The sequence below is a fragment of the Lacerta agilis genome, chromosome 3 (assembly GCF_009819535.1).
Source record: "Lacerta agilis isolate rLacAgi1 chromosome 3, rLacAgi1.pri, whole genome shotgun sequence".
In the NCBI taxonomy this organism is placed as follows: Eukaryota; Metazoa; Chordata; class Lepidosauria; order Squamata; family Lacertidae; genus Lacerta; species Lacerta agilis.
The window spans coordinates 89,782,254-89,801,829 of record NC_046314.1 but is presented as its reverse complement, the minus strand read 5'-3'; the positions used below and the strand labels follow the sequence as shown (position 1 = coordinate 89,801,829).

The window sequence follows — 19,576 nt, the reverse complement described above, 5'->3', positions numbered from 1 at the left end:
GATTTCATGGGCTGGTTTTGTTTGGCTGGGCTAACCCTGGGGAGGGTCTGATGCAGGCACCCAGTAAAAACTTATTGCTGGACCTCTTACTGCTGTCTCTGTACTACTACTGTTGTCACCAGGATGATTTGATTTTAATAAGCATAAAGTATTTGTCTTCCTTTCTGCTTGTAAACAAACCTGCATCCTTTAGAAGCTGTTTTTTAGGAGAAGCAAATTCTTCACTTCATTCTCCTCTTCTCATTTCATTGTCCTGTATCAAATTACTCAAAGAAACCTGATATATGAAATTCACTTTCTTGGAAATATTCATCTGTTTGAGTGGTTCGTAGCTAATTAGATGACTGCATTTGTTTGTTTAAAATATATTGTTCTGATCCAGAACTCACTGTAAGAATATCTCAGACATTTCAGATTTGTAGGTTCAGATTCTGTGCATTTAATTTTTGTTACTGACAGCCCACTCCTCAGCTTGTTTATCTGGAAGGATGACTTCCTTATGTCCTGTTAAATGTGCACAGGGATTGCACCTGTACCTTGGTAGTTAGTCCCACTGAGTTCAATGGGATGACTTCTGAAAATAAGATTGCAGCTATAAACTGTGATCCTATCCCCCATTAAACTTAGTGGCACTTACTTTCAAGTAAGCATGCGTAGATTTATGCTGTTAGTTTGACATTCTTAGACTAAAAATGTAGACTTTAATATTCAGTTAAACTAAGTCAAAGATAAGCTTTTGGGAATTATAAAATAGAATTTGGAACCCTTTTCATTGATTTTGTTTATTTATTAAAATATACTTGTTCTGCCTTTCTTTCCCAAATAAATAAATTTAATTTAAATAGAAACAAATGGACAATATCGAGGTGTTTTTTTTAAAACAATATCAACCCAGTTCAGCATGCTCTTCACAGGGCAACACACTTAGTACCCTCATTGTCAATATTTGGCAAACACTCAGTTTTTGTGGTTAAAGTAACATCTAGTATTAACATCTATTTTAGTGGGGTGGCTGGTATAGGACTTGTTCCTCTTATTGTATTACTGGATGGACTTTTAAGATTTTTTTTTTGCATAAAGCGAATAAGAAACATATTAAATAAAGAAACAAATAGCACCCTGGTGCATAATGCATATGACTACATGCCTTTGGGATATAGTAAAGGATTGTGATACTGGGATATATTTGTGGAGCCCATTACATTTTTCCAGGAGAAACATCTTCAATAATATGTACAGTACATTGAAACCTCATTATGTCCTTTCATTGCCTTAACAAACATTTTAAGACACAAAGTAACTTTAATACCAGATTTTCACCAGCCATAACTTCTCATTCCTGGGCTACATTGTTTCATACACACAGACTGCAAGTTATAGACTGGCTTCCTTTTCTGTTGAGAAAACGGCTCTTTATTTACTTTGCCATTTTTTTCTCATTTTCTTTCAACAGTGCTAATGTGTCGAGGGAAAGCAGTGAAGGATTTTAAAGGCCCAGATTGTCGTTTTGTAGATTTTAAAGAAGGTGAATCGGTGTACGTGTATTATAAATTAACCGGGAGAACACATGAGCTTTGGGCTGGAAGTGTAAGTTTTTAAGTACTTTATATGGTTTAACACAGATTGGGAAAAAACAGTATGGGTGGTATTCAACGAAGCTTTGCTCAGAGAAGGCGCACTGAAATTAATGAACACAACTAAGTTAGGTCCGGGACATGGGTGGCGCTGTGGTCCAAACCACAGAGCCTAGGGCTTGCCGATCAGAAGGTTGGTGGTTTGAATCCCTATGACAGGGTGAGCTCCCATTGTTCGGTCCCTGCTCCTGCCAACCTAGCAGTTCAAAAGCACCTCAAAGTGCAAGTAGATAAATAGGTACCGCTCTGGCGGGAAGGTAAACGGTGTTTCTGTGCGCTGCTCTTAGTCATGCTGGCCACATGACCCGGAAGCTGTCTGCGGACAAACGGCGGCTCCCTCGGCCTATAGAGTGAGATGAGTGCCGCAACCCCAGAGTCATCCGCGACTGGACCTAACGGTCAGGGGTACCTTTACCTTTAAGTTAGGTCCATTAATTTCAGTGGGTCTACAGTACTCTGAGTAAAACTTATTAGAAGTGACATGGGGTGGTATTCAACTAACATTTTAATTTTTCTTTCTTTCTTTTGCTGCTTTCCCCAGAGATGTTCACAGGTATTTTCACATTGTCCTATGTTATCTTACATATTCATTAAATAATCCCCACTTTGCCAAGAAGTCAAGGGATACCTCTACAGCCTTTTAGTTTCCTCTGCATGAGAGAGCATAAGAGACTTGTTAACTTTGAATTCTACAAGCAAAGCCTATTGGAAGTAAATGAATGCTTAAAAAGATGCAACACAATCACCAAGCTGCTTCCAATCTAGCTAAACTCACACCTCTGCATTTTTCCTGAAAAATTTGGAAGGATATACCACAAAAGCAGTATTGCACAAGAGAAATGTTTTAATTGCATTCTGGAGCAATCTCATCTGTTTCATATTTGGAGCATAAATTGTGCTTTCTAAAAATGTGGTACACTAACAACACAAAAAACCCAACAATGGCTTGGATACAGAGACATACACACTTTAATCCTATTTAAGGGCCCTAGCCCTGGTTCAATCCCCACCATCTCCACATCTAACACAAATGGGAAAAACTGTATGGGTGGCATTCAACTAAGATTTACTCATAAAAAGGCCCACTGAGATTAATGAACATTACTAAGTTATGTCCATTATTTTCAGAGGGTCTACTCTGAGTAAAACTTACCAGAAGAGATATGTGGTGGTATTCAACTAACCTTTTAATTACTCTTTCTTTCTTTCTTTCTTTCTTTCTTTCTTTCTTTCACTGCTTCCTGCAGAGACGTTTAAAGGTATTTTCCTTGACATTGCTCTGTGCTATTTAAAACATATTCATTAAGTACTCCACACTTGGCTGACAATTCAAAGGTTACTCCTACAGCCCTTAAGTTTCCTCTGCATGAGAGAGCATCAGAGATTTGTTATTTTCTAATTCTACAAGCAAAGTCTATTGGAAACAAGTGAGGCAACAAAACTACTTGCATTAGATAGCAACAGTGTAGACACATACCACAATCACCAAGCTGCTTCCAGTTCAGCTAAACTCACAGCTCTCTCTGTCCTTCCCCCAATTTAGTACCGTAAGTGCTAGTTACTTTCTTTCCTACTCCTATACCATGAGGAGCACTGGTCTTGAATCCCATTATTGTGGGTAAATTTCCCTTTCAGGAGAACATTTACCGGTAATGTCAGTAGCTTCCATTGAGGAACCATAAATCTCTTAGCTGAACAGAGGAGGTAACCCAGCAGAGTTTTGTTTTTGTTTTTTGCACTACTAGAAATGGAATGATAAAGGCTTGCTACCGGTATTTGAAGTCCTGGAGAGCAATTAGTATAGACCAGGCATAGGTAAACTCGGCCCTCCAGATGTTTTGGGACTACAACTCCCATGATCCCTAGCTAACAGGACCAGTGGTCAGGGATGATGGGAATTGTAGTCCCAAAACATCTGGAGGGCCGAGTTTGCCTATGCCTGGTGTAGACAATACTGAAATACAACTCTAACAGCCTGACTCGGTATAAGGCTGCTTCCTAGATTCCTATTGAAATGAATGGGACAGATTAGCAGCAACTAACATAATCAATGGTTCTTAAGTACTACTCACTAGATTGGGGCCTCTGTTAAGGTAATGGTGGTTTTCAGTAAACATGATAGACCTTACTTCCTCTTTGCAATGTTACTTCCTCTTTGCAATGAGATGTCAGAGGAGAGGTAAGGTAGACTTATAGATTCCGACTAGGCTATAATTTGTCACTGCTAAATAACAAATGAACAGTCCCTTAAAGTTGGGTATTCTGACTGCAGGCCTGTGCAGAGCTTGTCAGAGGCCTGGGATGTTCTTGGCAGGACAGTGTAAGTCTGGCAGGGCCCTGGTGGGATCCCGCAGGCAACTTAGCCCTCCGAGGCCAAGGAAAAGTGTACCTGGCTGTCCCCCACCCCTTACATAGACCTGTCTGGTTGATAGAATTCCTTGTAGCATGCTGAGCATATTTTTTGCCTTTGTAAAGGAAAGTCTGCCACTATGAGCCATTATAACACCATGAGCTACCAGGAGGTGCTGCTTTCACTGGAATACACAAATGGGATTATGGCACAGCAGACTCCCAGCTGGCAATACAGTCCAATTAAAGTTGCACAGTTGAAACAGGAAAAGCACTGCATGCAGTGAAAGTGGCAGAATGGAATCATTGTGTCCTTCCAGTAATTCCCCTCTGACATTACTGTGCCACAAATAACCTGGATAATTAGGAGGCATCTGTTTCCAGGGTTGACAGCTCTTTATAAACACAAAATATGAAGACTTGAGAGGGCTGGCTCTGAAACAAAAGGCTGGATAATTAGAGCTTCAAGTTTTTAAACAAAAGAAATAATTAAACATTTCACACCCGCATTAGCCAAATTAATGTGCATACAAACAGCTGTATAATAAGTTTAAGGTAACTCAGCAGAGGTCAAGGTGAGAGTACAGTACAACTATCTTAAATCCTTTGTAACTGATTACAAAATTAATACAGAAAAATTGTCCATTCCGGCTACAAAAAAGATGCAGTCCATGTCAAGAACACCTATTGTGCAACCTTGACTTTGGATGTTACTAGTTTGCACTAATATTTAAGAATAAATATTGAACAAAGGGAATAACACATCCAGCTAGCATTAGTTCTGTTTGTTCATAGAAGATTATTATAGACTAGACAGATGTTCATTTTACTGTACCATCATATGAGCCAGATAAATCTCTGGTTTAATTGCACACAAAAATGATGCTGATGCTTTGCAGCCAAGAACTGTGTGGCATTGTTTTTCCCATCTCTTCATAGGACTGGCATCTAAGAGTTTGATGCAGACTCCTTAATAATAATAAAAACATATGAATCTGGCATTGAGAAATTGGAAATATATTTCTCAAGCCCTATGAAGACATCTGAATAACCTGCTCTCAACTTTTACTAACTTATTTGAAGCCAGGAAGTGGTCCATTGAATTATTAGTAAATATCTGGAATGTTTCCCTGGCAATAAAACCACCAGGATATTTAGGAAAGGGGCAACACTCACGGAGTGCATTCTAACTGAGCACATTATCTTTAGTGTTTGTTTACTTAATGCGTTCTGCCAGTTTCTAAATGCCTGTTATCTAATCTCTGTAGCAATTCTTGGCTGTTAATATTGGCTTCCTGATAACAGTTGTAAGAACTGAATGAGAGCAGAAGTGTGAATCTTTTCTAGAAAGCAGTAAGCTGAGATGAAATCAGACAGTGCATGCCTATGCATATTTACTCAGAAATAAGCATCTCTGTGTTCAGTGGGACTTACTCTCTAGTCACCACGTTTAGGATGAGAGATTTAGCTTCCTTCCATAGTTTGCATTTTACTAGAGTAGCATCTTGCCTCTTGTGTGGAATTAATGATTCTTACTGAAATACACGTTGACAAAAGAAGGGTGGTCTTGCGTTGAGTGTGAATAATTTAAACTATAGCAAGGAATCAAATTTAAAATAGACTTTAATATACTGGGAAATGTTTGCAGAGTGGTGGTGGCATATTTGAAAATAAGAGAATACCACAAGGGCATTTTGAATGTGATGTTGGCCTACAAACCATTACTTACTCTGCAAATATGCTGTTTGTTAGGAAGTAACTTATCTCATGCTAGGTTTAAGAACAACGAAAACATCTCATTATTGTTATATTCAATGGTAGAAAAATGGATTTCAAGGAGAGCACAGTAGGATGGGAGGGAAAAACCTGTTTTGTATATGCAAAATTCATATTTTCTCTTTGCTTGTATAGAAGCTGGAAATTCCAGCCATACTCTCCCAATTGATGCTCTCCCAGTTTTAGACAACGTAAGAATGGCTTCTACCTCTGAGCCCTGTCTCTCAGAACCAAATTAGAGCTTTCCTGCCAGTGTAAATTGCAGCTTCAGAGGAGCAGAAGACTGCAGCAGGGGAAGGAAGATTTAACCCCATTTTCCACCTGTGATTGTGATCCCAATTATTTTCCATTGGCTGCTATCAAATGTAAAAATGCAAAGATGCTTGAAACATCACACCTAGTTTGATCCTAAGTACCACAATGCCTGTTGGTTTTTACAATTAATTTCTGAAGAGTATGGTGCTGAATATACACTGTTAAATACAGAATAATCAAGTACAAGAAACAAAGACAAACATCAGCTTTCGACCCAGGCAAAAAGTTGAAAGCAAGTTTCATTAAAGGAACCTCCAAATAAATATGCACTAGTCAGAGTGCCACTCCCATATTTCAGCAAGACTTAGAACTCTTTTTTTCCGGTGTTTGACTAATAACCTAATACAGTGGTACCTTGGTTTAAGAACAGCTTAGTTTATGAACAACTTGGATTAAGAATGCTGCAAACCCGGAAGTAGGTGTTTTGGTTTGTGAACTTTGCCTTGGAAGCAGAACATGTTCCGCTTCCTGTTGAGTGTAAGTTGAGTCTCCCGCTGCTATGGGAAAGCACGCCTTGGTTTAAGAACGCTTTGGTTTAAGAACGGACTTCCAGAACCGATTAAGTTCGTAAACCAAGGTACCACTGTATACCTTTCTGCAGTGCTCTAAGCTGAAGTGGCCAAATTCTGAATCTAGGCATTGATGTTTCACTGCTTTTCTAACTTTCCATATATTTCCTTTACATTCTCAGTGAGGCTGAGGCAAAGCATTTGCATATACCAGATGCCTCAATTGACCCCTAATGGAATGACATGTGCAAGCATGCTTGATGGTTTCAATCTTTAGGGTATGTGGCCTTTGACTGTGCCTATTTGGAGGAATTTCAAATAGTTCCTTTTTAGCGGTAGCTGCCATTTAAACTTTTTTTCAAATACATAAAAAATTGTTTTATTCTGTATTCCTGACACCAATTATTCTTTAACTGGTTTAAGGGGGCCAAAAATTGTACTAAATAGGAAACTGGCGTGCCAAGTATCATGACCAGTTCTTCTGATGCACTGCAAGTGCCACTCCTATGCATTCGCAGCAAAGTTGCCTCTAAACAGGCAGAAATACTTACAACAAAACAAAACCATTTCTTATACTGACCCTTCTATTTCCTTGTTTTCCTCTCAGGTTGGAAATGAATTTGGATATTTTCCAAAGGATTTACTTGAGATAAATCACATTTATACCTATGAAGAACTAGAATTGCCAACAGATGTAAGTTATTTGCGAGTTTCTTTTGATTTACACACTATTCAGTTCTCAAGGCTAAGGAATATGCATGGATAAATCCATGTCTTTTAAAAGGTTCACTTTAAAAAACAGACCATATAAATGAACCCAGGAGAAGAAGGGGAAAGGGCAGATTGAGATGGGAAAAGAAGAAAAGCTGTTCTTTAAAATGTTTTCTCCAACAACAAAATTCTCTGTATCTTAGACCAATAAATTCCTCTGTTTGAGATCCAGGATCACACCAGCACAAGTGACAAAACTCCCCCCTTCCCCTCTGCAGCCACCCACACACTAAAACAACAACAACAACAACAACAACAACAACAACCCCTGCTCTGGAGGGCCCCCAGTCTTCTGGAGCAGATTTTGTGGGAGGCTGTGGGGTGGGGAGCAGAGGAAGGGGAAGTCCTGTTTGCATAAGCAACATCCATTGTGCAATTGGTACATCACAATTTATCAGGGTTTTTGTTCTGTGCAACCTGATCCTATGCCTGTGTCCATAAAGCCTAACTTCCAAGTAAGCAGGCACAGGATTGTAGCACCAGACTTGTTCAAAATCTAAAGGAGTTCTTACTGTCTATTTTAATTAGATGAATCCCTTGTGGATCTTAATGGGAAAAATTAAAATATAAATTTCAGTTAGGTTAAAGCAAGATGCCAATATAGTAGTAAATTTTAGAAGATAAACTATTTCCTTAAGTAACTAAGATTATTTATTTTCTTTCAGGAAACAGACTTTGTTTGCTTTAATGGAGGCAAGGATGATTTTGACAATTATAATGCAGAAGAGCTTTTAAAATTATCAGAGGACATGGTGGCTAGTGATGCTGAAGCTCAGCTAGAAACTGAAAAGGAAGAGGAAACAGAAGGTGCTGAGCATACAGAGTCAGTAGAACCAGAGACTGATGGTTCTGAAGTGGGCTCAGAAGTCGACAGTGAAGACCATGTGAAAATGGGTCAAAAAGACAATTTTATTTTTGAAAATAACGAGAATGTAGAGGGAGCTCTTGATTCCAAGAGCGAGAACCTCGCTGTAAATAGTAACACAGACAATCCTCAGGGAGACCAAAGTGCACATCAGCCTTCAGAAGAAATGCTGCAAGAAACATTAAAAGTGCCAAAATATGAAAGTGCCAAAAACTCTAGTGTATCTCAGGGCAAAGCTAAACAATCAGATAATGGAGGTGAAGATGATGGCACTGACACACATCTACGCCAACACGAAGTATTGGAAGACTTGAAAACAACACTTGGCTCAACTGCAGATGCCCTTGTGTCTGATGATGAGACAACTAGCCTTGTTACACCACTAGATGATGATTTCAGCGAAGATCTGGCCATTGACTCTTATGATACAGAGAAGCTTGAAGAACCTAAGGAGCAGTCAGAAGAAATCCCTTTGCTGTCTTTTACAGAAGAAACAAAATCATCAGAAGACCCAGAAGCTGAAGAGATGCCATCTGATGGGGTTTTTGAATCAGAAACTAGTGACTATGAGGATGGCACTGCGGAAGCTGCAGGAAGATTTGTTCGTGAGAAAAAAGATGACTCTAGTTTACTAACAAATTTAGGCGATAAATTTTTTGCAATTGTCAGTGGAGGTGAAAGAACAGTTGGTGAAACTGATGGGGACAAGGTTGATCTGGAGGAGGAGGAGGAGGAGGAAGATGATGATGATGAAGATAACAATGAAGTGGTCCTAATCAGCAAGAAGGAAAATACAGATGTGTTAGCTCATTCAGAATCTTCAGCAGAAGATGATAGCATCACACCAGAAAATGATCTGATTACAAAGAAGATACATAATGTAGAGTTTGGGGACCCTAAGGGGGGAAAATATGAAACTCAGGACTACAAAGAAGAGTTTGCAAAAGCTGAAGTTGAACCCACCATAGAAGAACTGCAAAGCACTTCTACACATGATTTTGGTGCCTTTTCTAATTATGGAGGTGGTCGGCAACCTAAAGCATCCATGGGAGCTAAGGAAAAACATTTAAAACCACCCCTGGGTGATATCAAAGATGACCCAGAAGGCCTTTCTCTTCATAAAATAATAAAAGACAAGGAAACAAGAGATGGTAACATTGAAGATAGCTTAGAAAATGATACAAAACACAAAACTTTATGGGAAAAAATAGGCAAGAAAGATGGAGAAGGTAAACAGCCAATGAACATTGTACCACACTTGGTGGAAGAACTAACAAATGAATCTCAACCTGAACTGGGCACTTCTGATCTTTTGGAAGGCAAAACAAAGCAAGACGGAGAAGATCTTGAACTTGGGAAGGTGCTCAGTAATACGAAGCCGTCAAATGACTCTGCTGTGGAAAGCATTCCCACAGAGGAAGATACTGAAGTGCCTATTGTACAATCTGAACAAGAAACTATAGCCCAGGATTTAAAAAAGGAGGAAGAAGAGAAGAAATTGATTATAGAAAAATCCACGCAAGTTACACAACATAGAAACCTTACTCAGCAAAACACAGAAGAACTTAAGCCTGTGGAGTTAGATGCCGAAGAAGTTGATTTCCTTGAAATACTAGAAGAGGAGTTACTACAGGATGAAAATGCAGCGAGCGCAAAACTGTCTAAAGAGAGACTTGCAGATGAACAAAGTTTCACGTTAGAGGCTGAAAGTGGTATCATTCAGTTGCAAATGCCAAATGGTGCTATTTCAAGAGCTGCTAATCCTGTTGATGCAATAGGAGAAGATGCAATAACAACACTTGAGCAGGCCAAGAAAGATGGCATGGAAGACTGGAATGAGGCACAGGAAGGAATACAAATAAATAAAGATTCTCAGCTGAGTGAGAGAAAGGAAATCAAAGAGGAAAAACAGGAGGAAGTGGAGCCTCAAGTGAAAAATTCTCTGCTTCAGGAAAAAACCCAGTATATACATGATAAAATAATGTCAAATAAAATAAATACTTCTGAGTTAGAAAACGAGAATGACTTTCATGAAGAGTTACAGACCTCAACAGAGCACCAGCATTCCAGCGATGACTTTGGGCCTCAAGGTGTCTCAGAAAAAACAAATGAAGCTGCAGAGCCAGAGTACAGTGAGTCTGTGAGGCAGCTCAATATAATGAAAGAATTTCTTGATGAAAAACGCATTGCACGTATCCAAAAGTATCTTGGACAGCAACATATTTTCAGGATAGAATCTTTGTTTCATGACATGGAGTTGGAGCTGATGTTTGCTCAGAAACTCACTGATAACCATGCAGACACTGAAGAGGCATTGGACCGGATCCTTGAATCTTCAGAGTCTAATATTCTGGATGTTCTGAACAAAGTTTTAGATTCCAGGGAGGTAGAAAATAAAGAAGAAGTGATCAAGGAAATTGATTTGTATGATGACGAAGCTGCCTTAATGGATGACATCCAGGAACTAATGTATTCATTAAGGCAAAAATACTCTCCAGTTAGCGAGAGTGCTCCACTTGCCTCCCTTCGGGAATCTGGGATGGACTCGAGTGAATCCATTACAGGTGAGTCTTGAGTCTGCAGTCCTATGCATTTCTAGGAATAAGACCCACTGGACTCGGTGGAACTCACTTATGAGAAGATTTATGTAAGATTGTGCTGTATTTTGAGTTATTGACAAGGCTAAAAAATATGCCAGAAACCCTTGACACATAGGCACCTGCAAACTTGATGCTGAACTTATTTAAAGCGTTTCTCCAACCCTTGGTCTAGGATAATTGCTGAGGAAACTTTTTAAGACAGCTGATGAACTCTGAATCAAAATGATTAATTGCTCAGTGAATTTAACAAATTAACTATTTCCAGATTTAAATCATGGTGTTTTACTCAGAATGGAATTGAATGTGCTTTATGTTGAAAGCCTCGATGGAAATACCCTGCGTACCTATGCAGGGGGAGCTTATTTTGCATTCAAATGTGACACCCCACCTGCAGTCTGAAGGGATACAGAATACAGTCATACCTTGAGTTGCGTACGCTCCATGTTACGTATGTTCGACTTACGGACCTCCACGGCCCGGAAGTCCTCCCAGGAGCGTGTGTGATGCGCAGGTGCACAGAAGTATTCTGTGCACTTTGCGCATGCGCAGAAGCGCAAAAACGCGCAAACTTTCGAGGGTTTTTTTTTCCCCTGGGGTGTTCGTGTTAAGCACGCCCGTGTTACATAGCGCGATCCGGAACGGATCACGTGTGTAACACGGGGTACCATGGTAGTACGCAACTAAGCTTTACTTAGAGAAGACCCACTGAAATTAATGAACATGACAAAGTTAGGTCGATTAATTTTAATAAGTCTACTCTGAGCAAAACTTAGCTGAATACCACTCTCAAGGACTTTAGGGTGACAAGTGGGACATAAATAAATAAATAAATGCCACATAAAGAACTAGCTGTAGCCTGTTTTTTGTTTTGGCTTGAGGCTTGTGAAGGCCAAGTGTGAGAACTTCATTTTTACCTAGGGTCTGGGGCCTGCATGCATATTTTGCCACACAAATTGACTACCTTTTCAGTTGCTCAGCTGGCACTATCTGGCAGTAAGAACTTCATAATTATAGAACATATGTTCTTATAATGTTTGATTATTATATATTTGCTACATTCAAAATGAACATGAGAGATGAAGCATTAATTTGTGGAATATCATGATTTATTAAAATTTCAAACCGTTAAGAATGAACTTGATGACAAAAGTTTGACCATACATTTGTTTCACCATTAGTTTACCAACCTTGGGATAGACAATCGTAATTTGTATTCTGTGCTACTAAGAAAATAAAGATTGAAAGTTTGATCAGTCTTGAAAGCCCCACTGAAAATGGGCTGCATTTCCAGCTTCATATAATCTACATATCCATGTTGGAGTTTTGGTTGCTAATCCATAACCATTGGAAATGTTTCACTTGTTCCTTTTCAGGAACAAATGTTAAAAAGCGGAAATATTTTGAGTTGGCAAGTCCGGACAATGGCCTGTAAAAATCCTGAGGCTGAATATATGTTGTTTGTTTGTTGGTCAGTTCTTAAAATTTAAACTTATCTCTCTAGTTGAAAATTTATTTATTTAAAATGGAAGCTAGAATTCTTCAAAGTGGTCGATCTGAAACAACAATATCCAGCAATGTTGCTGAAGCTAAGCTGGTCAGTTGGCCTGCACGGAAGAAATTGTATGTGTCCCTTGAGTTCTAGGATTTAAGAAAGGTAGGATAAAAAACAGAATAAATTTACAAAAGTTCACAAGTCCTGCAAGGGATAGTAGCCATTCTTACAAAAAAGAGTGTTTTATATTACTAATATTTGTACTGTATTCTGAAAAATGTCTATAGAAATTCCTAATTCAGAGTTACTGAAATGAAAGTAATGTATTTCCAAACAAAGAAAAAAGTGAATTTTAATTTAAGAAGTAGGCAAGGTGCTGGCAGGTGTATAACCTAACTAAAATATATACTTCTGTTCACTGTAGCTAATGCAAAGGAAACTGAGCATGACAGACATTCTACAGAAAGCCCCGTAGAGAACCCAGATCAAGAGTTACCACGAGATGTAGAACAGATGTCAGCAGCAAAGGAAGAAATTATTCATCCAGATCAACCAAAAGAACATAGGAATATTTTGGAAAAGACTAGAACTTCGGATGAAACAGAAATCAAGGGTGTCCTTGACAGTGACAAAATATTGCCAATTGAGGATACGACTCTTACATCAATTGATTCAGGACTGGAGAGGGACGTCGTTCCAGGTAACCTTTTTGATAACTATTGTTATTTAACTTCTTTCTCTTAACAAAAAGCAATGTAGTTTTTAAAGCAAGCATACCAAATTAAGTCTATAAAGTAGGCATATTTTTATTCAAAATGGTATATTTTTTCTGATAACATTATTGTCTAGGTTTTTAAAGATTTCCAATGCCCAAAGGCATATTTACAAAGAAAAATATAAAAACTTCTCATAGAATTGTAGAGTTGGAAAGGGACCACAAGGGTCATCTAGTCCAACCCACTGCAATGCAAGAATATTTTGTCCAACATGGGACTCAAACCTACAACCCTGAGATTAAGAGTCTCATGTTCTTACGACTCAGCCATGAATGAAATTACTTATGAAATTAAAGTCAACACCCTAATTAAGCAACTTACTATGATTCCAGAGCTTCTGGTGCATGTGGAGTTCTCCCATCCAGCTGAGCTCCTGCTCATTTCTGTAGAAATGACAGATCCCTCTGAACATATGGAGTTTTCTCCATTTAAATGAGAGATGCACAGAGGGCTCAGAATTTGAACCAGTGTTATAGAAATCCTACCTTGATATGCTAGTGTAATATAATTAGTGGTGATTTTTTCACCATTTTCAAGTCAACAATTCAGCAGACAAGATCTTCTAAAATTATGGTCATCAACAGAGAAAATGTATCTGCATATAAGTAAGGTTCTACAGACAAATCTCTTTAGATTTAGAAAGTTTTTCTCTAAATTGTGGTATGATAACGGTATTGCATTATGAGTGAATCAGTAGTGTATTTAAACTAGGGTGCAATTCTAAAGACATTTACTGGGAATAAGAATTACTAATTAGTGAACATGCATGTTAGGTTGCAATAGTATGTGCACTTACAGCACAAGCCAGCACATATTTACTCAAAAGTAAGTCCCATGGAGTTCAAGACTTACTCAGATTGACTAATGATTAAACAAGCTGCAATATTGAGATGTACAGGTCTGGGGCTCGATCTAGACACATTAAAAAAATGTTTCAGGAAAATGCGTTGTAAACCTCAGTGGGAAATCACGTTGGCGAAATACGGAACTCCACAGTGCCATCTGGTGTCACCGTGTTAGAACACATATAAACCACTTTTTCTTTACTAATGTAGCTGTGTCCTGGGATATACTTACCGGTAAATTAAGACTTAAGTAGGGCCTCTGAACAAATATACAGTGATTGATAAATTTTGATTGCCTCTTCCTGCATATTTTTGGACTAGAGCCTACTTGCATGAAGTGTCTTCCTCAATGTGTAATGCACACTCAATGTACTGTAGAAGAAATGTAAACAGTGAGGTCATATCCTTGTGAAATTTAAGAAACTAGTCTGAATTTTGACCAGTTTTTATTGCTTTTATTTATATATTTATGACTATCCCTTCATCTGAAGGGATGTGGGTGATGTACAACAGGAGATAAATGTGTTAATAATTATGCCAAAAGAAATGTATTTGTATTTAAGATGCTTTTTTTGCTGAAAACATTTAGTGAAAATAATATATGGAACTTTTTTTAACCTAAGGTATAATTAATGCTAAGGATGATGCCATAGAAGAGAGTAGTAATCCACCAGATGCAGACTCTACTGCTCCACATATTACAGCTGCCTTGGATGGTGCTATCTTATCAGCAAAGGAAAATATGCGCCCCTTCACAGAGATTGTGAGTACCTACTTAATGGTGTATACAATCAGTGTGGTGTTAATGTCTAAATACATGTATAATTTAAAATTTGTAAAGAAATTTAAGCAAATCGAAGGCTATGCAGCTGCCTATATGTGAGTCCCACTGTGGTTCGGTTGGGATCCCTCCCATGTGGAAATACACAGGATTGCAGCCTTATGCACCCAAGTGTGCTTGCAAAGAGTCTGAACCACCTTTACACAGAAGGATGTTCAAAGACAGTGGTACCTTGGTTTTTGAACGTCTCCATTGACGAACATTTCGGTTTTCAAACGCCGTAAACCCGGAAGTAAATGCTTCAGTTTTCAAACACGCCTCAGAAGTCAAACATGTCACGCAGCTTCTGTACTGAGTTTTCCATATTGAGGCGTCAGCTTTCAAACGTTTCAGAAGTCGAATGAATTACGTTCAAAAACCTTGGTACCACTGTAATTGCAGTGACAGTTGACTGCTGTGCAAGCATGTTTAAAAGATTTCAGGAAACACACACCTGGAACCCTCTATGAGAAAAGCAGCATGCAGGGTGGTGATTTTTAGTTGTTGAAAACCAGCAGTAGGAACACACGTGCTGCTCTCCTGCTCAAAAAAGAGCCTTCATTGCCTGCTTTTCTAGACTTCTCCTTATATACAAATGGGTGGTTCCCCCCCCCCATTTGCACACCTGAATGTAAAAGGTACACGTTTGCTCTTACAGCCAAACAGTTTTGCCTCCATAGTAACTTAAACCAGTGCCATTTGAGGAGCTGAGGCCTGTGGTCGCCTCCAGCCGTGCTCTCGCTGTTACTCCCGCTCCCCGTATCAAGTGAACGGCTACAGTGCATTTCTTCGGGAGTCAAAAGAGAGTCTGCGGGAACGTGCCACCCCCTTGCCAAGCAAAGAGCACCCGTCCCGGTCTGTCACTGCTGCTCCCGCCCTGCCCGCCCTCACCAACTTCCGGCAAGGACCCGGCGCGGCCACCTTCCCTTCCGGAATCTCCTTCCCCCTGACCTGTCGGCACGGGCCAATGACGTCACGGGGTCGATCAAGGGTCAGCGCGAGGTGACGTGTCCCTGCGGGGAACGCAGGCGCCGTATCAACGGTCGGGGAGAAACGGGCCAAGTTTGCCGCCGCTGCCGCTGCCGCCGCCTCCTCCGCCTCCTCCCCGTTCAGATAGTAGCAAGCGTCTCTCTCCGCCCACCTCTCCCCGTATGGAGTCCGTCAGTCCTCCTGGCGCCCCCGGTGGCGGCGCGACGCTTCTCCTGGGGCCGCTGTCCCGGGGCTACGCTTCCCTCACGGGCCGCCTTCTGGAGGTGAGCCGGGTGCTGGCGGCGAGGCAAGGGGCGAATCTCGGCAGGGTCCCAGGAGGGGGCGGGGGAGTTGTAGTCTCAGGGGTTCTTGTCGCCCCCTTCTCGCAGGGCTCTTCATATTTTAACTGCTCCAAGCGCGCGTTGGGGGCTTCCATCACACCTGGGGGAAAGGACCGTGGCGGCGGCGGCGGCGGCGGCAACAGCGGCGGAGGGATGCTAGTCGGGGGTTGGGTGGAGGTGAAAGTAACCCGATGGGCCTTTAGAGACATTGCTAGGTGAAACTAGTGCGTGAGATGACACATGGAGAAGGGGAAACGTGGGTTTCCATCCGACTGAGGAAACTACAGGGAAGGACAAAGGATGATATGTTTACTCCTTACCTCTCTCTCCACCCCCTTTTGCAGGGCAGTTGTGGATCGGCAGAAACATTTAACAAACGCAGGTCCGGCGCTGCTGCTGGGGGTGGGGAATGTAATGCTGTTTTTAAAGCGCATGCACAGCCCACAAACAAGCTGTGCCCTTTAATGACTTTTGCAGAATACAGAGTTCCAGTGGGGATAAACCTGTTTAGATCAGCTTTCGTAGTTCTTCCAAGTACTTGGACTCACAACGCTAGGAGTGTAGAGGAGATCAGACAATTTTCGAGGGTTCAGTAAATGGCCCTGAAGTCGCATCTTGACTGCTTTCTCTCCTCCCAAACCCCCTTTTTACAGTGAGTTGCTTGTAAATGTTTGTGGCTCTGAAGCCTCACGCTCCTGTATCATGTAACCTCAGACTCTTCCCGGAAATAAATAGGGCATCCTTCCCTTCCACTTTGCAAATGACTCTAGAAAACATAAATTCGAATCATGCACATTTCAGTAAAGTTTTCTTGTTTGTGCCTATATGTTTTGGGAGAGAGGTCTCATAGATCCTGTACTGCTATATGTGTCATAAGTTTCAGTATGACGAATACCTAATTCTTGTGTGGAAAGATCTATAGTGACATAGGAACCTGGAATAATTGTGTTTTGAGTTCTGTGTGAACAGTGTCCTAGTTTCTCCAACCCACTCCCTGTTTTCTGTGTATCAGTACACCTAGTGATGCAAAGGTTTCTGGGAATGAAACTGAAAGCTTGTGTAACTGTCAATAACAAGATGTTGTAAATGTGTGGTGTAATACCAAGCTATCAAGGATTCAACAGCTTTAATTCAACATACATACCTTTGATTCAACCCACTTCGCCATGGTGAAGTATGTTGAAATATAAGATTTCTGATAGAATTTCCACATTTTTGTGTTAGTGTATTGATGGTGCAGATAAAATAATAATTTATACAACTTCAAAACTTAGTAAAGTATGGCTTCTGAAATGTACTTTCTGTATTTATATATATATATTTTGAAATTCTAATGAGGAATAATTTAAGAAAACTAACAACTTAAAAGTCATTAGGGGTTTAGACTTAAGATTATGTCAGGTTTAACTTTGCTAAATTTAAATGTGTAGGATGTTGTTGTTGTTGTTGAAGAATAAATCCAAAAGCTAACAGTAACAGGGAATATTGATTTTGTTGTTGTTGGAAGAATTAAAAATTAGAATTTCTTTAAGCAAATTCAGAACAGAGGGAACTGCTTGTGAATTCCTTTCCCATCCCAGCTCAAGCTGCCTTATCTTTGGTGAGAGAACCCCTTAGATTTTGTTATACTTTACATTAAGTCCTTTCTGTTCTGGTCTGTGTGCATATTGTTAGGCTATAATTTTTGGTTGTAAGGATGAAGCTTTCCAGGCATATGAGACACAATTGGGAGTGGACCCCATTGAAATTAGTGGACATTCTTCTGTGTAAACTTTCCTAGGAGTTTGTTGCATTTACTAAATATGTACTCACTTGACAGCTTTTCAGAAAAATAAAAGTTTGCCAACTTTTTTCTTAGTTGGTTTCAACACTGCCTGAAGACATGCAGCCTGGTCCTGACTTCCATGGTCTTCCTTGGGAGCCCATTATTATTACTGCCTTTGTGGGATTTGCTACACTTGCCATTTTTTTGTGGAGAACTTGTCTATCCGTAAGTATATTTTCAAGATCAGATACAGTATACTGATGTTTAGTTATCTGGCCAAGCTTTGACAGTTATGATTATGAAGTCTTTCAAGCGTCAGTATTTGGCGTCAAATTTTTCTACCTTCAACAGTAAAGCACATAAATTTATTTTAAATACTTTTTAATGAAGTGTTTTAACAGAAAACAAATCAATGCTGAACATTTGTGTCAAAGGTGCCACATTGACACTTACTGGAAACGTATTGTTCTGCAGTTGCTAAACCCAATGTTAAAATTGGACTATAAATAGCAATGGGAAAGATGGATCCTTGCTAGACAGTTTCAGTACTGATAATATGGACAACAGTCTACATTCTTAAAATAAAGGGAGAAGTTTCTATAATAATTTGTGTGGCAAGTTTATTATTGCCTTAAATTGCATCATCAATGATAGAATGGCTTGACAGGCAAGCTTCAAACTGTTGCTCTTTTATTTTAGTTTCAAAATCAAATGTTTTTAATTATACCAACATAGTAGTTGAGTAACCAGAACCTTGGCCTGACTTTGAAGCAGAACCTAAAAGCTTTTATTAGAAGCTTGCTTGCATAATGTAAATTGATACTTGCAATGGAAAACATACAGTACTTGTGTTGATATTTCTTGAAGCGGTTATTGACAAACATTTACTTTTCATTGTTGATGGCATTAATAAAATGGCATAATCTTTCTCATAATGCTGTCTTTTGTCCATTCCTTTTGTAGGTAAAGAGTAGAATGTATCAAGGTAGGAATATTTTGTCCTTGAGATATTGCAAATTGTATAGCAGGATTGCTTTATTGCTTAATATAACTTTGAGCACTTAGTATCAGAATTTATTATTTAATACCACGTGTATAAAGAGCCATTTAGACGCTTCAGTATTCTGGCTGCTCTTTACTCTGTTTGTCTGGGCAGACCAGGTTGCAATCCAAAGATTGTATGTACCTGTCCCTGAGGTATTTTCCTGGATTCATGGGAACTACCATGTCTTTCTCTACACCTTTGTGCTGTGCTCGATTCTACTTAGGAGAATCTTCCAAGGGTGGTTTTGTTTTTGTTTTGAGAGGGTGGGGAAAGCAGTGAGAAAGGAAGGCCTGAGAAGCTTTGGTGCGTATACAGCCTTTGAATCCTGCCTGTTTCCAATAGCCCCCTTGGTACTGTCTGCCTAACTCTTTCCAATGCATCGAACGTGTCTTTCCACACTACCCCACTGGAGCTTTGACATAATAGGTTTCAGTATGAAGAATACCTTCCCCTTGAGTCCCCAAGAAGGGTAATAGTGTGATGTGTCTGTTAGCATAAAATGCAGGAGCTTCACACTGAAGCCTAATACAGTAGAAGATCTCCAGGGTGGGAAAAGAGCACTTTTTTCCAGTGAACTGCATGCACATTGGAGTTGACAGCCCCAGTTCAGGGAAACTGAACCTAAGTCTAATGATAGATCCATGATATATTGTGATGTCTAAGCTCACCATTTTCAGCAGTTGACATCAGTGTTGTGGGGTGGG

The 19,576-nt window shown here is 39.8% G+C and overlaps 1 protein-coding gene across 5 annotated transcripts in view; it reads left to right on the top strand.

The window, feature by feature from the left end:
* Nucleotides 1-19,576, top strand: part of MIA3 (MIA SH3 domain ER export factor 3) — a 37,447-nt gene that overhangs the window by 937 nt on the left and 16,934 nt on the right. For 3 of the 5 annotated variants that reach the window (XM_033144721.1, XM_033144720.1, XM_033144723.1), the window contains exons 2-10: nt 1,454-1,587; nt 2,176-2,187; nt 2,882-2,893; nt 7,191-7,277; nt 8,020-10,783; nt 12,736-13,011; nt 14,556-14,695; nt 17,921-18,052; nt 18,791-18,812. In XM_033144721.1, coding sequence (XP_033000612.1) covers nt 1,454-1,587; nt 2,176-2,187; nt 2,882-2,893; nt 7,191-7,277; nt 8,020-10,783; nt 12,736-13,011; nt 14,556-14,695; nt 17,921-18,052; nt 18,791-18,812 — 3,579 coding nt within the window. The remainder of the gene's footprint in view (nt 1-1,453; nt 1,588-2,175; nt 2,188-2,881; nt 2,894-7,190; nt 7,278-8,019; nt 10,784-12,735; nt 13,012-14,555; nt 14,696-17,920; nt 18,053-18,790; nt 18,813-19,576) is intronic. The other 2 variants (XM_033144724.1, XM_033144722.1) reach the window with 1 other exon arrangement.